The sequence below is a fragment of the Nilaparvata lugens genome, chromosome 11 (genome assembly GCF_014356525.2).
Source record: "Nilaparvata lugens isolate BPH chromosome 11, ASM1435652v1, whole genome shotgun sequence".
In the NCBI taxonomy this organism is placed as follows: Eukaryota; Metazoa; Arthropoda; class Insecta; order Hemiptera; family Delphacidae; genus Nilaparvata; species Nilaparvata lugens.
The window spans coordinates 44,562,427-44,583,276 of NC_052514.1; the positions used below are offsets into that span (position 1 = coordinate 44,562,427).

Here is a 20,850-nt window from a genome sequence, read left to right on the forward strand (position 1 = left end):
ACTAATAAGAATATTAAAGGGAATTGGATAAAATATTAATTTTATTCAAACTTGAAAGCTCTTGGAATTCAATTTTCAGTAACTTGCATTCAATTTCCGACATGTGCTTCACCCTCTATTGACTGTCTACCACTGTATCTTCTTCCGTCTTCCTACCTGAATTGCCATTATTTTTAGTCTATTGACCTTTCTGCTGAAACTAAAGAATTCCTTGAAAATGACCGTCTGCTTCCTTATACACACTACACTTTGTATGTTGAAGTCAAGAGAAAAATTTGTTGTTGAGAGGTACGAAATTCGTTAAATAGAGGTAAATAAGCAGAAAAAACTCTAAGATGTCATGGGACCAGGTAAAAATTCGTTGTGTAGAGGATTTCGTTAAGTGGAGGTTCGTTATAGAGAGGTTCAACTGTATTTCTAAATTTGAAACAGAAACATTATTTCTAAATTTGAAATTTGAAACAGATTTATTTAATTATAATTTTTAATGAACCTAAGAGGAACAGACATTCAATTTATAGGTTTAGGCAGAGTGATGAAAATACGATGATTAGGAGATGTACATTTTGTGGACTTGTGCTTTGAAAATAAATCTGTTTCAAACAAAGCTAAATGGTGAGTTTTCTTTTATGTATTTAGTGATGTGATGTGTGTTGTGTCAGATGAAAAAAGACACAGTGCAACACAAAAAAAGAGCTTTCAATAGGGATCAGGGAGGTTCGAGTTGACTAGTTTGCTCAAATTTATTGATCCATTGCATTGTTTCATCAATGAATTTATAGGCCCATTTCGAAATACGTTGTTGGTTTATTAATGTTTTGACAATATTGCCGATCTGTAGATTATAAATAGAGTGACAATAGCTTAAGATCCAATCCATGAACGATGACTCTAGCTGTGCAGCTGAGTATAAACTGCGTTATAGCATAGAGAAACAATAGCATAAGTAGATATCCCATGGTATAGGGCGTTTATGTCGCAACTTTTACTGTCATCTCAAGCTGATAGTCCACGTAGTTCTTTCCTGTGAAGCTCTATGACACTGGTAGTCTCTCATATTGTGCCGTTCATACCCTCTTACCCGGTCAAAACAGTAAAAATCGACAGTAATCGGCTTGAGATAACAGTAAAAGTTGCGACATGAATGCTCGATACCATGGGATATCTATTTACGCTATTGATTCTCTATGGTTATAGTAACAGCGATAGTCTATTAATAGTTATTTGTGCAACTAGTGCGCAAAGTGACAGTTTGCTGCACCGAAAGAAACGTTTACGCCCCGAGCCGTAGGCGAGGGCGGAATGGCTTCTTGAGTGCAGCAGAGGAACTTTGCGCACGTATTTCACATTTAATTTTTCCTACAGTTACCATTGAATATGATAAGTGGTTGATTGAATGATTATGGGTTAAATGATGGCTGAAATCCATCAAATGTTTGTGTGTGGGTGATGCTGCTATTAATAGCAACTTTAATTCATTTAAAAATTAATAATCAAATTGAAGTTGAAAATTCTCAGCCAAAGTTCTCATTTTTATTCATTCAAGAATCAGAAAAAATACAGATGGAACAAAAACTTCATATTCAAAATACACGCCAACAGCTTGTTGGCTGAACCGAGATGCAAGATGGCTGAACACAACAAGATGCCTGAACCGACAAGCGCGCGACCTAGTGGGAAGAATTGTACCTAAGTTTGTTTAATCCAGATAAAAATTACTGAAACACGATTCAGAAATTTAGACTTATGCTCAAATTAACGAGAAAAATGCTCAAAGTAAACTGAAAAATATTTATAAAAATAACATAGACAACAGAGAATATTTTTTATTGTACTATTGTTATGTTTTTTATCATTTTTATTTATATGAATATCGAACGGTAATCATTTAACCTCAAAATTCGAATTTTATAATGTATATTTGCTACTTTTCTCATTTCTTGGAGTTGAAATAATAATTATCAATAGAAAAGAACTATTATTTATTATTTAATGATGAAAATTCGTAAATGATGATTATTTAATTATGATTTGGATGAACATTATTCTTGTTTTGGATTTCCAGATTGGGATTTTATCATAAATGTAGGGTAGCCATTGAAATGATTCTTATCTAAATCTAACCACAGTCATTTTTACCAACTTAATGTTTTTTATCGTGCACTAATCCTCCATATAACCCACCAACTATTTTGTGTTGCCATGTTGCAAATCTGGAGTGCAGAAAAATTTTTTCCCGCACTAGAGCGGAAAAGTGAATCTTTGCGTTCTGTAATCAGTGCAGGAATCGTCACTTTTCAAGGTAACTGTAGGAAAAGTATATTATCATGGTCTCTAGATGACCTGATCTAACATAATCATCTTTATCATAATCATAATAATTTTGATCATAATCATTTGGCTCACAATCATCAGCCTTCATCATTATCATTTTTATCGTATCTGAAATTAGGGGATAATCAGTGTTCATATTATTGGAGTTACACTCAACTGTGACCGATGCTTTTGTGTCTATGTGAAGAAGAAACAATTACTTCTTTTTTGTCCAACTGGTTGTGAAGCACCCCTGATTATGCCATCCATGCACGAATAATGACTATTCTCTTGAAACAATGATATCGAATAATAATTTATTTGGACACATATGGGGATGAATAACCTAACCAGTTGTTTTATCAAATAAAATAGAAGGGTACTAATTATGAATGCTGCAATAAAACTATTCAAGTATTAATTTTGTACTGTTTGACTACCCTAACTCTTTGTTTGTCTGTGCTTGCAGGACGTCATAGGCACAAAAAGTCGAGTTGTTTTTTATTTTATTTATTTAGTCGTGTTTATTTTTTACAATTTTACCTCTCTGTGTTTGACTGTAATAATTGAATCGGTCTGAAGAGAAAGGGAAGAGTTATATTCACAATCATTTTACAAGACAAGCAGAAGCACTTAGATTATTACAGTGCAATTACCGTTTAACTTTGAAAAGTTTTGTTGAATTTGGAAAGAGGTTATTTAATAAACTGCCTGCTAATATAAAGAATGTGATATTAATAGTTTTAGGTTTTCCGTTAAAAAGATTCTAATTGACTGCTGTCCATATGGTTATGAGGATTGTGGTGATGTCTGTGTATTTTCTTAACTGTGATATAACTGTTTTAAAAATGTTTATTATATTATATAGAATTTGCTTATCTTTGTCTTCTTTTGTGTATATTACGATGTGACTGTGATGACTATTAATGTTTATTTGTTATATTTTAGAATTTTTTATTTAATTGTTGACTTTGTCTTGCATTTTTGTTAAAGTGTTCTGACAATAAATGAATCTTGAATCTTGAATCTTAAACATGTCAAAAATCAGAATTTTCAGGGGAGAAAAAAACTGAATACAGATAAGTATTGATATTTCAAGATTGTTTTTTGTCATTAGGGTGCAAACTCTTTTAAGACAACATTTTTATTCAGTATAAGCACTTTTATATAAGATTCACCCCTTAAAATTGAGTTTTTTGTTAACTTCCTTTTACTCATGATGATATTAGAAAATCAGCTGATAGTTGCAGTGATAGTAGTTTTAATTTTTCTGCTCAAAATTTTATTTATTTATTTATTTATTAGAACAGTCACAAACACGATATTTGGAAAGAGAAACAGGCAATTGCCCAAAATTTCTTCATTCCTTGATTTTGGCACAAAATAGTCCAAAGTGAGGTTAAGTTTAAAATTCTGTTTTCACCAAAGATTAACACTCAGAGAATACGTATTCGAGATATGACTGATGAATTTTGAATTTCGAAGGGTTGATAAGAGCCGGAAATAACACTGAACAATCGAAAGTTTCAATAATATTGAAATAAACTTGAAAATTTTGAGCAGAAAAATTAAAACTACTATCACTGCAACTATCAGCTGATTTTCAAGTTTATTTCAATATTATTGAAACTTTCGAATTGTTAGTGTTATTTCCGGCTCTTATCAACCCTTCGAAATTCAAAAGTCATATCTCGAATACGTATTCTCTGAGTGTTAATTTTTGGTGAAAACAGAAATTTTAAACTTAACCTCACTTGGACTATTTATGTGCCAAAATCAAGGAATTGAAGAAGTTTTGGGCAATTGCCTGTTTCTCTTTCCAAATATCGTGTTTGTGACTGTTCTAATAAATAAATAAATAAATAAATATTATAAATTATCACACTTCAACTTTTACAATAAACACCTCAACCGAAAGCAATCTAACCTCAAAGCAACGCGTGAATCAAAGGAAACCTAACAAATAGCATAAAAATCTCAAGTGACAAACAAGTGATTTTCGAATGTTCGGCGTTGAAAGGGAACATGTGTGTCATGACTAGTTCCCTTTCACTCCAGTACACCAAAAATACGATATCTGTTTCTCTTATAAAGAGAATGCTGACATGTTCCCTTTCAACTTCAATCGATGTATCCCACAATAAACAACTCATTTCAACCATAAAAAATGAAAAATTTTGACATGTTCCCTTTCTCCTCAGGCCGATTCAATTACAGGACGACACAAACACTGAATTGTTCATTTTCATTTTCTCCTCAGGCCGATTCAATTACGGGACGACACAAACACTCTGAATAATTGTTCATTTTCATTCTTAATTCTTTTAGATTCTCAATTCATTCATAATTCATTCCTTAATTAAATAATTATTTTTCATTTTTAATTTATCTAGTCGTGTTTATTTATTTCTTACACGTTTTTGTTGCTAATTCTTTGTTTGTTTGTTGATTGTAGGATGACACAGGCACCCTGAAGTCGTCGATGGTAATGTTTAGAAAGTACATAGCCAAGCTGCAGGAACCACGACCTTGCTGTCCCCTCTGTACGAGGACGTTCAGTGCGGACCAGGAGGCTTTAGAACTGGCTAGATCGGTCAGTCATTATTCTTCTTTTATTCTCTCATAATTTTCCATCAAAATTCTGTCAAACTACAAAGAAATGCTCACTTTTCTTTTCAAAGAAATACTCACTTCATACTGGAAGTTAATTGAAACACAATAAAAGGGGAACGCGTCAACCTAGCTCCCCGACAGCTAAGCTCCTTTCAAAACCACTTTCGAGGGGATTGGTTGACGGCGTCAACTGAGCTTCTGAGAGAGGAGCTTGGCTGACGGGGGGCTTGGTTGTCGTCAGCGTGCGAGGTGTTAGGTTGTCGTCAATGGCCCTGATAATCAGTCCCCTCTTAACCAGTAGGGGATTGGCTATCGGGGGAGACTCGTTGACACCAGCGTGCAAGGAGCTTGTGACAACCTAGCTCCTGACTCGTTCCGGAGTTTTCGCGAGTAAACTGACAAATATTTGTTGAATGAAAAAGACTAAGAAATTGTCAAAAAAACACTGATTTGATACTTGTATCATATTTGTATCAAGAGTATGTAAAAAAGTAAGTACAGGAATATTTGCACTAAGAAGGCTGGCACCCATTTGTAATTTATTAACTTTGAGATCCGTGTATTATGCCACTGTCCACTCTCATATTTCATATGGCATTGCGATTTATGGTGGGACTAGTGCATTTAACTTGAATAGGATATTAAAACTCCAAAAAGAAGCAGTAAGAAAAATATTTAATTTAAATAGACAAGAGTCGTGCAGGACATTTTTTAAAAAGTTAGAATTATGACGGTGTATGGACTTTATATTATAAAACAATATTACACGTAAAAATAATGAAGACAAATTCCCAGGCAATCCAGTGTGCATGACTATAATACAAAAAATAGGAACAACTTTATTATCAAAGAACATAGTATAAAGAGAAGTACAAACAAAGCCCGACCTATATGGGCATCAAATTCATCACTTACTTCCTACTAAGATTAATCATGAAAAAGATATTACAAGGTTTAAAAACAAACTGAAAAAGTATATCCTGGAATTAGAATTATACAGTTATGAAGAATTTTATAGTGCCAACTCATTATGTATTTAGACTACCTATTGTTGATGTATTTTGTTTTTTACTTGTATTTATTTTATTATTTTGAAAATAATAAAGAAAGACGCATTCATGTACATTTTGATGTATGTTTTGAATAAAGAGATTGATTGATTGATTGATAATCAGAAAGACCGGTTTCGGTTATTACACCATTGTCAATCTCTTATAAACTAAAACTAAATACAAGAGCAGCAGAATTTAGTCTTGTATTTATTAGTCTGAGCTCTTGTATTTAGTTTTAGTTTATAAGAGATTGACAATGGTTTAATAACCATAACCGGTCTTTCTAATTATCAATAAATCAGTGGTTTTTTGACAATTTCTTAGTCTTTTTCATTCAATATGAATAATTATCACAATATCAACTTCTTAACTACACAAAAAGTGACAAATATTTCCTGCACTTACTTAATGGATTTTGGAACAGTTCTAAATCAACGTATTTAGTGGCATCAGTATTTATATATATTGTTGTAAATGTGCTGCTGTAATAAATACTTTATTCATATTTAAAATTTTGAACAAGATAAAAATAAAATACAACATCATCTTTGAACGTTCATCATAAAACTCCAACTAGTTATTTACTTGTTAACGTTCGTTGCTAAAACAGTCACCTTGACAACCGTGTTCTCATGATTGGTAATCATGTAGTGCTTGCGTACATTAATATAATACTGGTAACATAATTATATTGTTACAATTCGTCCAGAGCGCAAGGCTCGCATGGCCGCTCAGGCCGCTCCTGTACGTACTTACATATATTATAATACCGGGTGATTACAAATGAAATAGACAGTTTGAATAGCTTGTAGAGAATTTATTATTTAAAAGTTTAGATCATTACTTACATGATTACATAGAAGAATTCTTGAAGTTTTTATTGAAAATTTACAGATGTTCAATGTGTGCACCATTTGCAACACGACAGATATCAGCACGGTAGTCAAATTCTGACCACACACGACTAAGCATCTCACGGTTAACTGTAGCAAGAGCATTTGTGATTCGTTGTTTAAGATCATCGATATCCACAGGAAGCGGTGGTAGAAAACTCTGTCTTTTACATAGCCCCACAAGAAAAAGTCGCAGGGCGTTAGGTCCGGACTACGAGGTGGCCACGGCTGAAACACAACGTTTTCCTCACTTGCACGGCCGATCCATCGTCTAGGAAGATGTTCATCCAGATACCCTCTGACGTCTGAGTACCAGTGAGGCGGAGCTCCATCTTGTACAAAAATGAAGTTACAACTATCTTCATGTAGTTGAGGCATTAACCATTCGGTTAACATGTCTAGATAAATTCTTCCGGTTACTGATGGTTCTTGGAAGAAGAAAGGCCCGTAAACCTTTTCACAAGATAAAGCGCAAAACCGTTCACTTTAGGAGAATCGCGTATATGCTGTACAGTCTCTCTTGGGTTTTCTGTTCCCCATACTCGTACATTATGTCTGTTAACTTTTCCACTAATGTGAAAAGTGCATTCATCACTGAAAATCAGGCGACTTAACAATGTGTCGTCATTTTCAAGACAATGTTGCATCTCTTGACAAAAATTTTTACGTACAACTTTATCATTGTCATTTAAACTTTGTACTAACTGCAATTTATAAGGTGTCATTTTCAAACGTTTCCGCAGAATTTTCCACATAGTAGGTTGAGGAATTTGCAATTCTAAACTCGCTGATCCAGTCGATTTTCCTGGACTTCGTACAAAAACATCACGAACACTATCAATTTTTTCTTCTGTAACAGAAGGTCTTCCAGTACTCTTCTTCTTACACACACATCGACTGCTTTCAAAACGTTCATATCAGTCATAAATTGATTGCCTTGTTGGTGGTGGTTTACCGTATTTTGTTCTGAAATGACGCTGCACAACAGTAACAGAGTTTGTTTTGGCTAATTCAAGAACACAATAAGCTTTCTCCACTTGAGTAGCGGCCATATTGCTAAACTAAACTGGCTGTTGTAACACGGAGCAGCCAACAATAGCCAACAACAGTTCTACCAACATAAACTTTAAGAAATTCCCTACAAACCTATATCACTTGCTATGTTGAAATACACCAGTTTAATTTTGTACAGGCTATTGAAGTTGTCTATTTCATTTGTAATCACCCGGTATAATACTGTTATCCAATAATACTGTTGCCAATTCAATAAGAAACATTTCCAAGTCAGTTGGATTAGGAGAGAGAAAAGGTTTATTTCATTATATTTTTGTAGTGATAGAAGTGACAACATTAACAAGCTTTTCTTCTAATAATCGAATTCATAGAATGTGTGAAATTGTGTCTGTGATTTTACTAATTCCCCGCCCGCTTCAAGCTGGTTTCAATGTTGAATTGAATTGAAAATTTCTTTATTCATCAAAATGCACAAAATACATCTGAACAATGTTCGATAGAGGATCAGCTCTCGGGGAAGGAGTGGCCGTAGTCGAGTGGATCAGATGCTGGCTTAATGATTCAGAGGCCCGGGTTCAATTCCCGGCCCGGGCCAAGATATTTATCTCGGGCCAATCCCGTGTTTCGGATGGACACGTTAAGCCGTCGGTCCCGGCTGCCTAAAAAGCAGTCGTTAGGTCATGTCTGAGGCCCTGAAATTGATCAGTTGCGACCTGAAAACTGACACCAGACCTGAGCCAGCCAGGTCACTCGATATTATTATTATTATAGCTATTATTAGAGCTTGGTTGTCGTTAGCGTGCGAGGAGCTTATTATTTTATTGATTAATTTTCATTTATTATCATTATTAATTGTTAATATTATTATTTAATTGATTGCAGTTAGAGACAAAACTGGAGAATGTACCCAGGCGACTGGTGTCATCGACGGAAGAACAGAATCGACTGGAAGAGAAGCTAACCAGATTACAGCAGTTGAGACCTGTCTACCAACGAGTCAGTCAGCTTAAAGACACCGATTTACCTCAGTTCAAGTGAGAAACCAAGTATTCATTCATTCCTTCATCCTATGATTCATTCAATCGTACAATCGTGATTCATACATCTGACATTCTCTCAATTACAGTTTGATAAAGTATAGGAGCCTTAGAAATAGAGTTGAACAGGAATTACGGAACTCAAAGATTAGGTACTTGAGGATATTTTTAATATTCTTTCCGAATAATGGACATTGATATGTCCAAAGCTCCGCCAATTTATGTAGATGCATAACAATATAGTTATCTATAGTTATTATATTACAAATTACTTTTTCATATCATATACAGTTCAATAATTGTTTTCTTAGTCTATATTATGTAAATTCATCTATAATTTTGCTGTATTGTAAGCTATTGTATATAAGTGTATCAGCCAGTATATATTGTAATCTACATAAATAAAGTACTCAATCAATCAATCAATCAATTACAAGTGACTATTCTCAAATACAATTGATACTTTCTCAAATCAACTTGATACTTTCTCAAATAAAATTGGAAAATGTGTAGACAGTAGCCAATTCATCCCAGACTGTTCGCAAGATGTCTTCTAGCTCGGACTGTAGCTACTGCATTAGTTATCCTGGTTCCTGGTTTTTAGCTCCTCAATATCAAGTGCTTAGGGAGGAACATCAACACTATCTTTAACGTTGCACTCCCTTAGCACTTGATAATGAGGAGCTAAAACCCAGGAACCAGCATAACTAATGCAGTAGCTACGGTCCGAGAAGACATCTTACGAAGTCTAGGATGAATTTGGCTACCGTCTACACCTTTTCCAATTTTATTTGAGAAAGTATCAAGTTAATTTGAGAGAGTATCAATTGTATTTTTGAATAGTCACTTGTAATTCAGAGAATGTCAGATGTACATGAGAATAGTCAATTTTATTTGGGAAGTCATCACATGTAATTGTGAATAGTGAACTGTATTTGAGAAATCGTCAAATGTAAATGAGAAGATATCTTTTGAAAATTTTAAAAAATGTCCAATTGACATGTCGTGACTCTTCTGTAGCCTACAGTACAGGTTTGATTTGAGCAGGAAAGGATACTGTACTTCGTACACAGTATTCTAATTACTATCATAGGCTTTGCATGGGGGAAAATTAATATTTTCAATGGTGAAAGTACTGTTTACGAATGATTAATTAGAATTAAATCTATTTATGTATTGGCAACGCGAATTTAGTCTCCAAACATTTTGTGAAACATTGCACTTGATGAAGATCAAATTCTCTATGTTTACGGCGCAATTAAACTTTATCATCAATCAATTGAATCTCTTGATCAAACGATTCGGCAATTCTTCAATGGATTTTGAGGCTTGAAAATAAGTCATCACATGTAATTGTGAATAGTGAACTGTATTTGAGAAATCGTCAAATGTAAATGACAAGATATCAATTGAAAATGAGAAAATTTTCCAATTGACATGTCGTGACTCTTCTGTAGCCTACAGTACAGGTTCGATTTGAGCAGGAAAGGGTACTGTACTTCGTACACAGTATTCCAATTACTAGCATAGACTTTGCATGGGGGAAAATTAATATTTTCAATGGTGAAAGTAATGATTAATGAGAATTATTTCTATGTATGTATTGGCAACGCGACTTTAGTCTCCAAACATTTTGTGAAACATTGCACTTGATGAAGATCAAATTCTCTATGTTTACGGCGCAATTAAACTTTATCATCAATCAATTGAATCTCTTGATCAAACGATTCGGCAATTCTTCAATGGATTTTGAGGCTTGAAAATAATGTTTCATTTAAAAACTAAACGTTTTATTGGAATATTAATTACATTATCATAGTATTTTATATGAGTGCAGTTATGAAAAATATAAGCACTGGAAGCACTGGCTTTTTAAAATCGTTTCCCAATTACAACTGACAACTTCTCGATTTCAAATCGTATGTTCTCAAATTAAAATGATACTTTTTTCAAATAAAATTAACTATTCTTAATTACAAGTGATGACTTCTCAAATACAATTGACTCTTCTCATTTACATCTGACGTTTTCTCAAATACAAATGACTATTCTCAATTACAATTGATACTTTCTTAAATACTGTTGGAAAAGGTGTAGGTGTCATCCGAGCCTAAAAAGGAGGACACATAGAACACTTATAATACATCATCATAAACTCGATACTTCTGTGAGTAAATTGATGTAAATTTTGTTTGTGTGCATCATTTTTTTTTAATAAATATAACAGTTTAAAATTGGGTCATTCTATTTGAAACACTCTAAACTTTTAACTGTACATCGACCAATTTATTTTGTAAGTTTTGATTGAAATTTGTTTGTATTTTCAGTGAAGAGCTGAGCGCCGTTTCGGAGCAAATCAAGGCGCTGACTGAGGAAATAGCAGCCATTGAAGGTGACCTGGAGATTGGACTCAAACAGGACGAGAACCTCGCCAAAGGCATCCAAGTGGATGTCATCAACCTGGATCAGAAAATGTTGGAGGCCAGAAACATTGAAAAGGAGATTGAAAATTTGCGGGCAAAGATACCAACTACTGGTCAGTTGTTTTATAAATGAATCTAATCTAATATAAAATTGAGAAGTTAGCCTATATCCATAAACTAGCCGTCAGGCTCGCTTCGCTCGCCAAATCCGTCTAGCCAGGGGGCTCCGCCCCCTGGACCCCTGACTGGATCGTCCAAGAATGAGATCAGCAGGCTCGCTTCGCTCGCCTGCATTTTTCATTTGGGCATTTTTATCATATGTTAGGACAATCCAGTCGGGGGTCCAGACTAAACGGCTGGCTAAACGGATATGGCGAGCGAAGCGAGCCTGACTGCTAGTAATATAATATTCCCAGGATTGAAGTAGCAGTGCCCAATCAATTTTTCCGCGATAAATGCATTCAAATCTTTAACTTGGTGCCAACCTAACAAAGTCAACTCAACTTAATGCCAACCTGACAAAATTATTAATTTAGTTGCCAGTTAACAACTGTTTCGAAGAGGTTCTCTATCTAGATTATAGTTCTATAGTAACATATGATATGGAAATTTCAACTGTAATTAAGAGATTTGGAGAAGAAGAATATACATGCTAAAAGACGAACATTAAACCCTTAAAAACAACCCTTAGATTAAAATATTGCCAAAAGATTTCTTAGTGCGCCTCTAAAGGGCCAACTGAACATACCTACCAAATTTGAACGTTTTTGGTCCGGTAGATTTTTAGTTATGCGAGTGAGTGAGTGAGTCAGTCAGTCAGTCAATCAGTGAGTGAGTGCCATTTCGCTTTTATATATCCATAAATTTGAACGCCTAAAGTAAGGTTCACATTAGTCAAGTTTCCTTGAATTTCAGATGTTTAAGGCTGTGCAAAGGCTAAAAATAAACTTTCTACTGGTGATATTTTTCAAAGTTGTTCGATTTGTATACTATCAAGTTATCAAAATGAAGAAGTTTTCTCAGGAAAACATTTCTTTCCGATAATTATTTTTTGAGATATGAGCGCCTAAAGCTTAAATTTTTGGGACAGAACATTTCAAGTTCGGTAAGAGATAAATCCATGAGATTTAGGGGAGAGATTCTTCATGATATTGTTGATCTAATAAAACAAAAATTTTCTGAAAGTACCAATTTTTACTTTCCTTGCCCTATTACCATAGGTAAGGAAAGTATTGCTTTTCGAAAAAAATTGAGGTACCCCAATTTCTAAATTTCTATACGTTTCAAGGTCCCCTGAGTCCAAAAAAGTGGTTTTTGGGTATTGGTCTGTATGTGTGTGTGTGTGTGTGTGTGGTGTGTGTGTGTGTGTGTGTGTGTGTGTGTGTGTGTGTGTTGTGTGTGTGTGTGTGTGTATGTGCGTCTGTGTACACGATATCTCATCTCCCAATTAACGGAATGACTTGAAATTTGGAACGTAAGGTCCTTACAATATAAGGATCCGACACGAACAATTTCGATCAAATGCGATTCAAGATGGCGGCTAAAATGGCGAAAATGTTGTCAAAAACAGGGGTTTTCGCGATATTCTCGAAAACGGCTCCAACGATTTTGATTAAAGTTGTACCTGAAATAGTCATCGATGAGCTCTATCAACTGCCACAAGTCCCATATCTGTAAAAAAAAATTTCAGGAGTTCCGCTCCATCTATGCAGATAGATTCCCAATTATCAGGCTTCAGATACAATTGAAACAAAAAATCAAATGGAGTTCATTGAGCATGAAAATCTCTACAATTAATGCTCAGTAACATTTTCACCTAAAATTGAAAATAAGCTTTAAATTCGAAAAAATATGATTATTCAATAGCAAATTATTGTTGATTCTATTAAATCATTCACTATGAAGAGATAGCAGATCTCATGTGTGTCTCCAGCGTTATTGCCCTGTCACCAGCTGGCTCAAATCTTTGAATAGTAGACTTGAGATGCGCGGAACACTAGCGTCAGGTGATGAATTTTCATAACGGCAAGGAAAGTTGTGTGAGTGCGCCACACCAGAATTTTGAGAAAGTTATTCAATTTACTAAAGATGACCAAAAATAAGTTTAAGTTGAGAATTTTTTGGAATAAATTGGATTTTATTGAGAGTTTTGTATGCTTTATGACAAATTTCATTGCTTTTTTCAGGTTCTACCTTATCACAAGCTCGCAATAAACGTGAGGAGCTACAAGAAAAACTGGAATCGGCAAGGAAATCGGTGGAGAGTATCCAGGCTAAGAAAACCACTCATGTCAATAAAATCAACAAGCTTACCACTGACCAAAACGAAATTGTCAAAGAACAACTCAAGGTAATTATTTTCTCCAATGTTTGATTCCATTACGAACTGCTTGTTAAATAATCACTTTGAACAATTAATTACGACATAGCAGTCAGGCATTTATATAAATAAAAACTATTAGCTTCTACTTACATTAGTGTAGCGCTTTCGGACACTAGTTCCTTCATCAACACTGGCTGTCACTTCCGTTGTTGAATACATATGGTTATTAAGCAGCGTGGGTTGTGGGAGTGGCGGGAATTTTTGAAATGTTGGCGGCTGGGGTGGCGGGAATGTTTGAATTTGTGGATTATTGGAGTAGGAGGTTGAAGAGGCTGTGTGATTTGAAGTTGGTTTGCTCATTAAGGATGTTGTGGGGGTCTCTTTTTGTATGTTTATATATTTCAAATTGTTCCAAGGTGTTTAGTTCAGGCCCTTTGTTTCTGATGTGTAGAATTTTCAAATTTTGTGGCTATGTCTGTGTAGGTGTGATTGTTTCCTATCAAGTGGGTAGCAAATGCTGATTCGGGGTTGAAAAAAAAACTCAAAAGCCCAGCACTGAACATAACAAATTCATAACACTAACATACATAAACTCAAAGTCCAACAGTTTAGCAAAGAATTTCAAAAAGGCAGGATTCAAGATAGCATTCCAAACAAAGAACAAAATCAAAAACCTACTAACCACAAGAGAACAGAAACAAAACTTATATGAAAACCCAGGGGTATACAAACTCAACTGTTCAAATTGCCAAAAATACTACCTTGGGCACAGCGGCCCGTCATTTGAAAAAAGATTCAAAGAACACATTAACAACCCCGAATCAGCATTTGCTACCCACTTGATAGGAAACAATCACACCTACACAGACATAGCCACAAATTTGAAAATTCTACACATCAGAAACAAAGGGCCTGAACTAAACACCTTGGAACAATTTGAAATATATAAACATACAAAAAGAGACCCCCACAACATCCTTAATGAGCAAACCAACTTCAAATCACACAGCCTCTTCAACCTCCTACTCCAATAATCCACAAATTCAAACATTCCCGCCACCCCCGCCGCCAACAGTTCAAAAATTCCCGCCACTCCCACAACCCACGCTGCTTACTAACCATATGTATTCAACAACGGAAGTGACAGCCAGTGTTGATGAAGGAACTAGTGTCCGAAAGCGCTACACTAATGTAAGTAGAAGCTAATAGCTTTTATTTATATAAATACCTGACTGCTATGTCGTAATTAATTGTTCAAAGTGAGTAATTATTTTATTGTATTATTTATTCACTCAGTAATTCATTAATTCATAAGATAGAGCAAACAATACAATAGTCGGGAAATGAAAAACCAGCTATTGCCCAAAACTTCTGTTATTTCCTAATTTTATTACTAGCAGGTGCTCCGCAAGGGTCCAATTGAAAACTTGGGAAACTGAAATCTTGAAGAATTTTAAAATAGGTCTATAACCATCCTCGGTAAATAAAGAATCTATATGCTAAATTTCAAGTTAATCAGTTGAGTAGTTCAGACGTGATGATGCGTCAAACATCATTTTCCTAGACTAGCAGGAAACCCGTGCTCCGCAAGGGTCTATAAAAGTTGACAAACTGAAAACTTGACGTAAAGAAATTTTGAAGAATTTGGAATAAGCTTATAACCATCCTCGGTTCAATCATGAATTCTCTATGCCGTACGTGTATAAGCCAGTTCTTTCCTTTATTATAGTACTAGCCGTCAGGCTCGCTTCGCTCGCCATATCCGTGTAGCCAGGGGGCTCCGCCCCCTGGACCCCTGACTAGGTCGTCCAAGAATGAGATCAGCAGGCTCGCTTCGCTCGCCTGCATTTTCATTTGGGCACTTTTATCATATTTTAGGACAATCCAGTCGGGGGTCCAGACTAAACGGCTTGCTAAACGGATATGGCGAGCGAAGCGAGCCTGACTGCTAGTAATATAATATTCCCAGGATTGAAGTAGCAGTGCCCAGTCAATTTTTCCGCGATAAATGCATTTAAATCTTCAACTTGGTGCCAACCTAACAAAGTCAACTCAACTTAATGCCAACCTGACAAAATTATTAATTTAGTTGCCAGTTTACAACTGTTTCGAAGAGGTACTCTATCTAGATTATAGTTCTATAGTAACATATGATATGGAAATTTCAATTATAATTAAGAGATTGGGAGAAGAAGAATATACATGCTAAAAGACGAACTTTAAACCCTTAAAAACAACCCTTAGAGTTAAAATATTGCCAAAAGATTTCTTAGTGCGCCTCTAAAGGGCCAACTGAACATACCTACCAAATTTGAACGTTTTTGGTCCGGTAGATTTTTAGTTATGCGAGTGAGTGAGTGAGTGAGTGAGTCAGTCAGTCAGTCAATCAGTGAGTGAGTGCCATTTCGCTTTTATATATATAGATATAAGATAGATGAACTCAAAAATTTGAAAATTCCAAGGGTCCAATTGGAAACTTGACGAACTAAATTCTTGAAGAATTAAAAAAAATTGCCTATAACCATCCTCGGTAAATTAAGAATCAAAAATACTAAATTTCAAGTTAATCAGTTGAGTAGTTCAGACGTGATGATGCGTCAAACATCATTTTCCTAGACTAGCAGGAAACCCGTGCTCCGCAAGGGTCTATAAAAGTTGACAAACTGAAAACTTGACGTAAAGAAATTTTGAAGAATTTGGAATAAGCTTATAACCATCCTCGGTTCAATCATGAATTCTCTATGCCGTACGTGTATAAGCCAGTTCTTTCCTTTATTATAGTACTAGCCGTCAGGCTCGCTTCGCTCGCCATATCCGTGTAGCCAGGGGGCTCCGCCCCCTGGACCCCTGACTAGGTCGTCCAAGAATGAGATCAGCAGGCTCGCTTCGCTCGCCTGCATTTTTCATTTGGGCACTTTTATCATATTTTAGGACAATCCAGTCGGGGGTCCAGACTAAACGGCTTGCTAAACGGATATGGCGAGCGAAGCGAGCCTGACTGCTACTAATATTATAATATTCCCAGGATTGAAGTAGCAGTGCCCAATCAATTTTCCGCGATAAATGCATTTAAATCTTCAACTTGGTGCCAACCTAACAAAGTCAACTCAACTTAATGCCAACCTGACAAAATTATTAATTTAGTTGCCAGTTTACAACTGTTTCGAAGAGGTACTCTATCTAGATTATAGTTCTATAGTAACATATGATATGGAAATTTCAATTATAATTAAGAGATTGGGAGAAGAAGAATATACATGCTAAAAGACGAACTTTAAACCCTTAAAAACAACCCTTAGAGTTAAAATATTGCCAAAAGATTTCTTAGTGCGCCTCTAAAGGGCCAACTGAACATACCTACCAAATTTGAACGTTTTTGGTCCGGTAGATTTTTAGTTATGCGAGTGAGTGAGTGAGTGAGTGAGTCAGTCAGTCAGTCAATCAGTGAGTGAGTGCCATTTCGCTTTTATATATATAGATATAAGATAGATGAACTCAAAAATTTGAAAATTCCAAGGGTCCAATTGGAAACTTGACGAACTAAATTCTTGAAGAATTAAAAAAAATTGCCTATAACCATCCTCGGTAAATTAAGAATCAAAAATACAAAATTCCAAGTTTATCAGTCCAGTAGTTCAGACGTGACGATGTGTCATTCGTGAATTTCCTATCCCGTACCATACGTGTAAAAGCCAGTTATATCCTTTATTAGGGTACAAACACACTTGAAGCTGAGCGGAGCGTGGCGTTGAGTAGCGTCGTGAACAATATCATGTTATTTAACGAAAATCGTAAATAAATGCTGCAAATCACCCCGAAGACTTCTGCTACTGCAGACATTGACAACAGGGTTAACAGCTACATGGAAATTCGATGAGAATTACTATCCAAAAATTAGTTGCCAGCCCGGGAATTGAACCCGGTACCTCCCAATTGCCAGTCAGGAATACTTACCCTTACACCAAACTGACAATCTCTGGATAGCAGCGCTCATTTTATATGAAGCCATAGCGGCCAACCAGTTATAGATGGAATTAAATAGAGAATGCATTTATTCAAATGCTAATTAATATATAACTATTATTCAACGAAAATCGTAAATAAATGCTGCAAATCACCCCGAAGACTTCTGCTACTGCAGACATTGACAACAGGGTTAACAGCTAGATGGAAATTCGATGAGAACTACTATCCAAAAATTAATATAAAATTAGTATAAAATGAGCGCTGCTATCCAGAGATTGTCAGTTTGGTGTAAGGGTAAGCATTCCTGACTGGCAATTGGGAGGTATTGGGTTCGATTCCCGGGCTGGCAACTAATTTTAGGATAGTAGTTCTCATCGAATTTCCATCTAGCTGTTAACCCTGTTGTCAATGTCTGCAGTAGCAGAAGTCTTCGGGGTGATTTGCAGCATTTATTTACGATTTTCGTTAAATAATAGTTATATATTGATTATCATTTGAATAAATGCATTCTCTATTTAATTACATCAATACCATGTTAAGTAATGAGCTGCAACACACTGGAAGCGTCTACTCGCAGAGCGGAGCGTGGCGTCAAACTTTGGAACAAGCTGGTTTGTTTTTTGGAGCGTCTACGAGCGGAGCGTCAAAGTGCGAGTGCCCTACTAATGTACATACTAGTGGTCTACTCTTGTACATAATAATGCACTTGTTCTACTACATTTTCTCACCATCTAGTACACTAGTATATTTTTAATGTTTGTCCAAATTCCCCTGTAATGTGTATTATTTGATTATTCAAAAGAGAAAACTCATCTATTGCACTTCAAAAGTAAGGCTATTTTAATCCATATCATTCATATTTTTATGAAATTTCAAAAATGTATCAATTCTCTCATCATCTTGTAAATGTTGTGGGGGAAATTTGGTTTATATTTCTCCCCGTGATGAACACACTGAGTCTTAGCTAATATCGAATGATTTAAGTAATTATTCTCACAAAGTAATGTCTTGAGATTATCTCATAATGATAAATATGATAATATCTCTCACTATCTTGTAAATCATGTAATCATCTTGTAAATTTTGTAATCATGGCAATTCTGTTGCTTAAGCCGCCATTTTGTCACACCGTTGAGTGGGAGGAGACTGTCTAGCTGGGCCATTGGCAGGCGTTCATGCCCTTGACCAATAGCAGTACTCACCTACTAGTATAAATTCTGCTGCTCTTGTATTTAGTTTCAGTTTATCAGAGATTGACAATGGTGTAATAACCGAAACCGGTCTTTCTAATTATCAATAAATCAGTGGTTTTTGACAATTTCTCAGTCTTTTTCATTCAATATCTTGTAAATGTTGTGGGGGAAATTTGGTTTATATTTTTCCCCGTGCTGAACCAATACCTACTATTACTTATATTACCTAAGTAATAGTGGGTATTGGCTGAACACACTGAGTCTTAGCTAATATCAAATGATTTAAGTAATTATTGTCACAAAGTAGCCTAATGTCCGTGCAAACTAGACACCGCCATTTTCTAGGCCCTTGACGCTTGACGCTCAGACGCTTCCTGTGTGTATCATGAACGCTCTGACCACGCCACTCCACGCTCCGCGTCCAGTGTGTTTGTACCCTTACGGTATTTATGAACTCAAGAATATGAGAATTCAAGTTGATTGCTTTATGAGCTAGACTATTTTATTGAATGCAGTTAGACACGAATTCTTTTCTTTATTATTATTATTATTATTATTATTATTATTCGTAGAGCTCCCGAAGTGGAAGACGCTGAGTAAAATCATGATCATCGATTTTTATTAGACTTGGCGGTTTTCTTGTTCTCCCACAAGCTTTTCATTCTCTGAGAATTTCATCATCAGTAATTCCTGCCAAAACTAGATCTTTTTTTAACATTCCTAATCCATTCTCCTCCATAGGCAAGCGAAGCTACATATTTTACTATTTTTTTTTTTTTTGTGATTCTATGGACAGGGAGCCTCATGATAATGACCATAGAATTTTAGACGTATTTTTCTCATGTCTGTTACAATATTTGAATGTTGCTCAACTGTGCTATTTTTCTGTAATCTATAACCATTCTCAGTTAATCTCGGACCTAGAATTTTCTAATTATTTCCCTTTCTTCTTTCTTCAAATTTTCTAGATCAGCTTTCCTGTTGAGATTTAGGGTCTCACTGGCATATAGCATTGATGGCTTTATTACTGTATTATAATGTCTAATTTTAGTGTGAAGAGACAAGCATTTTTTATTGTAAATGGATTGCACCAGCCCTAGGCCTTTACGAGCTTTCTTTATTCTATCCTTCTGTGATAATCTCTCCGAAATAACCTCTCCTAAATATTTAAAACCTGGAACCTTGTGTTTGTACCCTTACGGTATTTATGAACTCAAGAATATGAGAATTCAAGTTGATTGCTTTATGAGCTAGACTATTTTATTGATTGCAGTTAGAGACGAATTCTTTTCTTTATTATTATTATTATTATAATAATTATTATTAGTCGTAGAGCTCCCGAAGTGGAAGACGCTGAGTAAAATCATGATCATCGATTTTTATTAGACTTGGCGGTTTTCTTGTTCTCCCACAAGCTTTTCATTCTCTGAGAATTTCATCATCAGTAATTCCTGCCAAAACTAGATCTTTTTTAACATTCCTAATCCATTCTCCTCCATAGGCAAGCGAAGCTACATATTTTACTATTTTTTTTTTTTGTGATTCTATGGACAGGGAGCCTCATGATAATGACCATAGAATTTTAGACGTATTTTTCTCATGTCTGTTACAATATTTGAATGTTGCTCAACTGTGCTATTTTTCTGTAATCTATAACCATTCTCAGTTAATCTCGGACCTAGAATTTTCTAATTATTTCCCTTTCTTCTTTCTTCAAATTTTCTAGATCAGCTTTCCTGTTGAGATTTAGGGTCTCACTGGCATATAGCATTGATGGCTTTATTACTGTATTATAATGTCTAATTTTAGTGTGAAGAGACAAGCATTTTTTATTGTAAATGGATTGCACCAGCCCTAGGCCTTTACGAGCTTTCTTTATTCTATCCTTCTGTGATAATCTCTCCGAAATAACCTCTCCTAAATATTTAAAACCTGGAACCTTGTTGATTGTTCCATATTTAGTTTGTAGTCTGGTAACTTCTAGGTTTGTGGTTGTGAACACTGTTTTTTCGAAGGATATTTG

General features: G+C 35.3%; 1 protein-coding gene across 1 annotated transcript in view; it reads left to right on the forward strand.

Annotated features, from left to right (window-relative positions):
• The window catches only part of LOC111047842 (DNA repair protein RAD50), a 75,652-nt gene that overhangs the window by 36,521 nt on the left and 18,281 nt on the right, over positions 1–20,850 (forward strand). Inside the window, 4 exon segments of the mRNA XM_039437319.1 lie at positions 4,769–4,906; positions 8,768–8,919; positions 11,250–11,458; positions 13,532–13,695. Of these exon segments, the coding sequence (XP_039293253.1) occupies positions 4,769–4,906; positions 8,768–8,919; positions 11,250–11,458; positions 13,532–13,695 (663 nt within the window).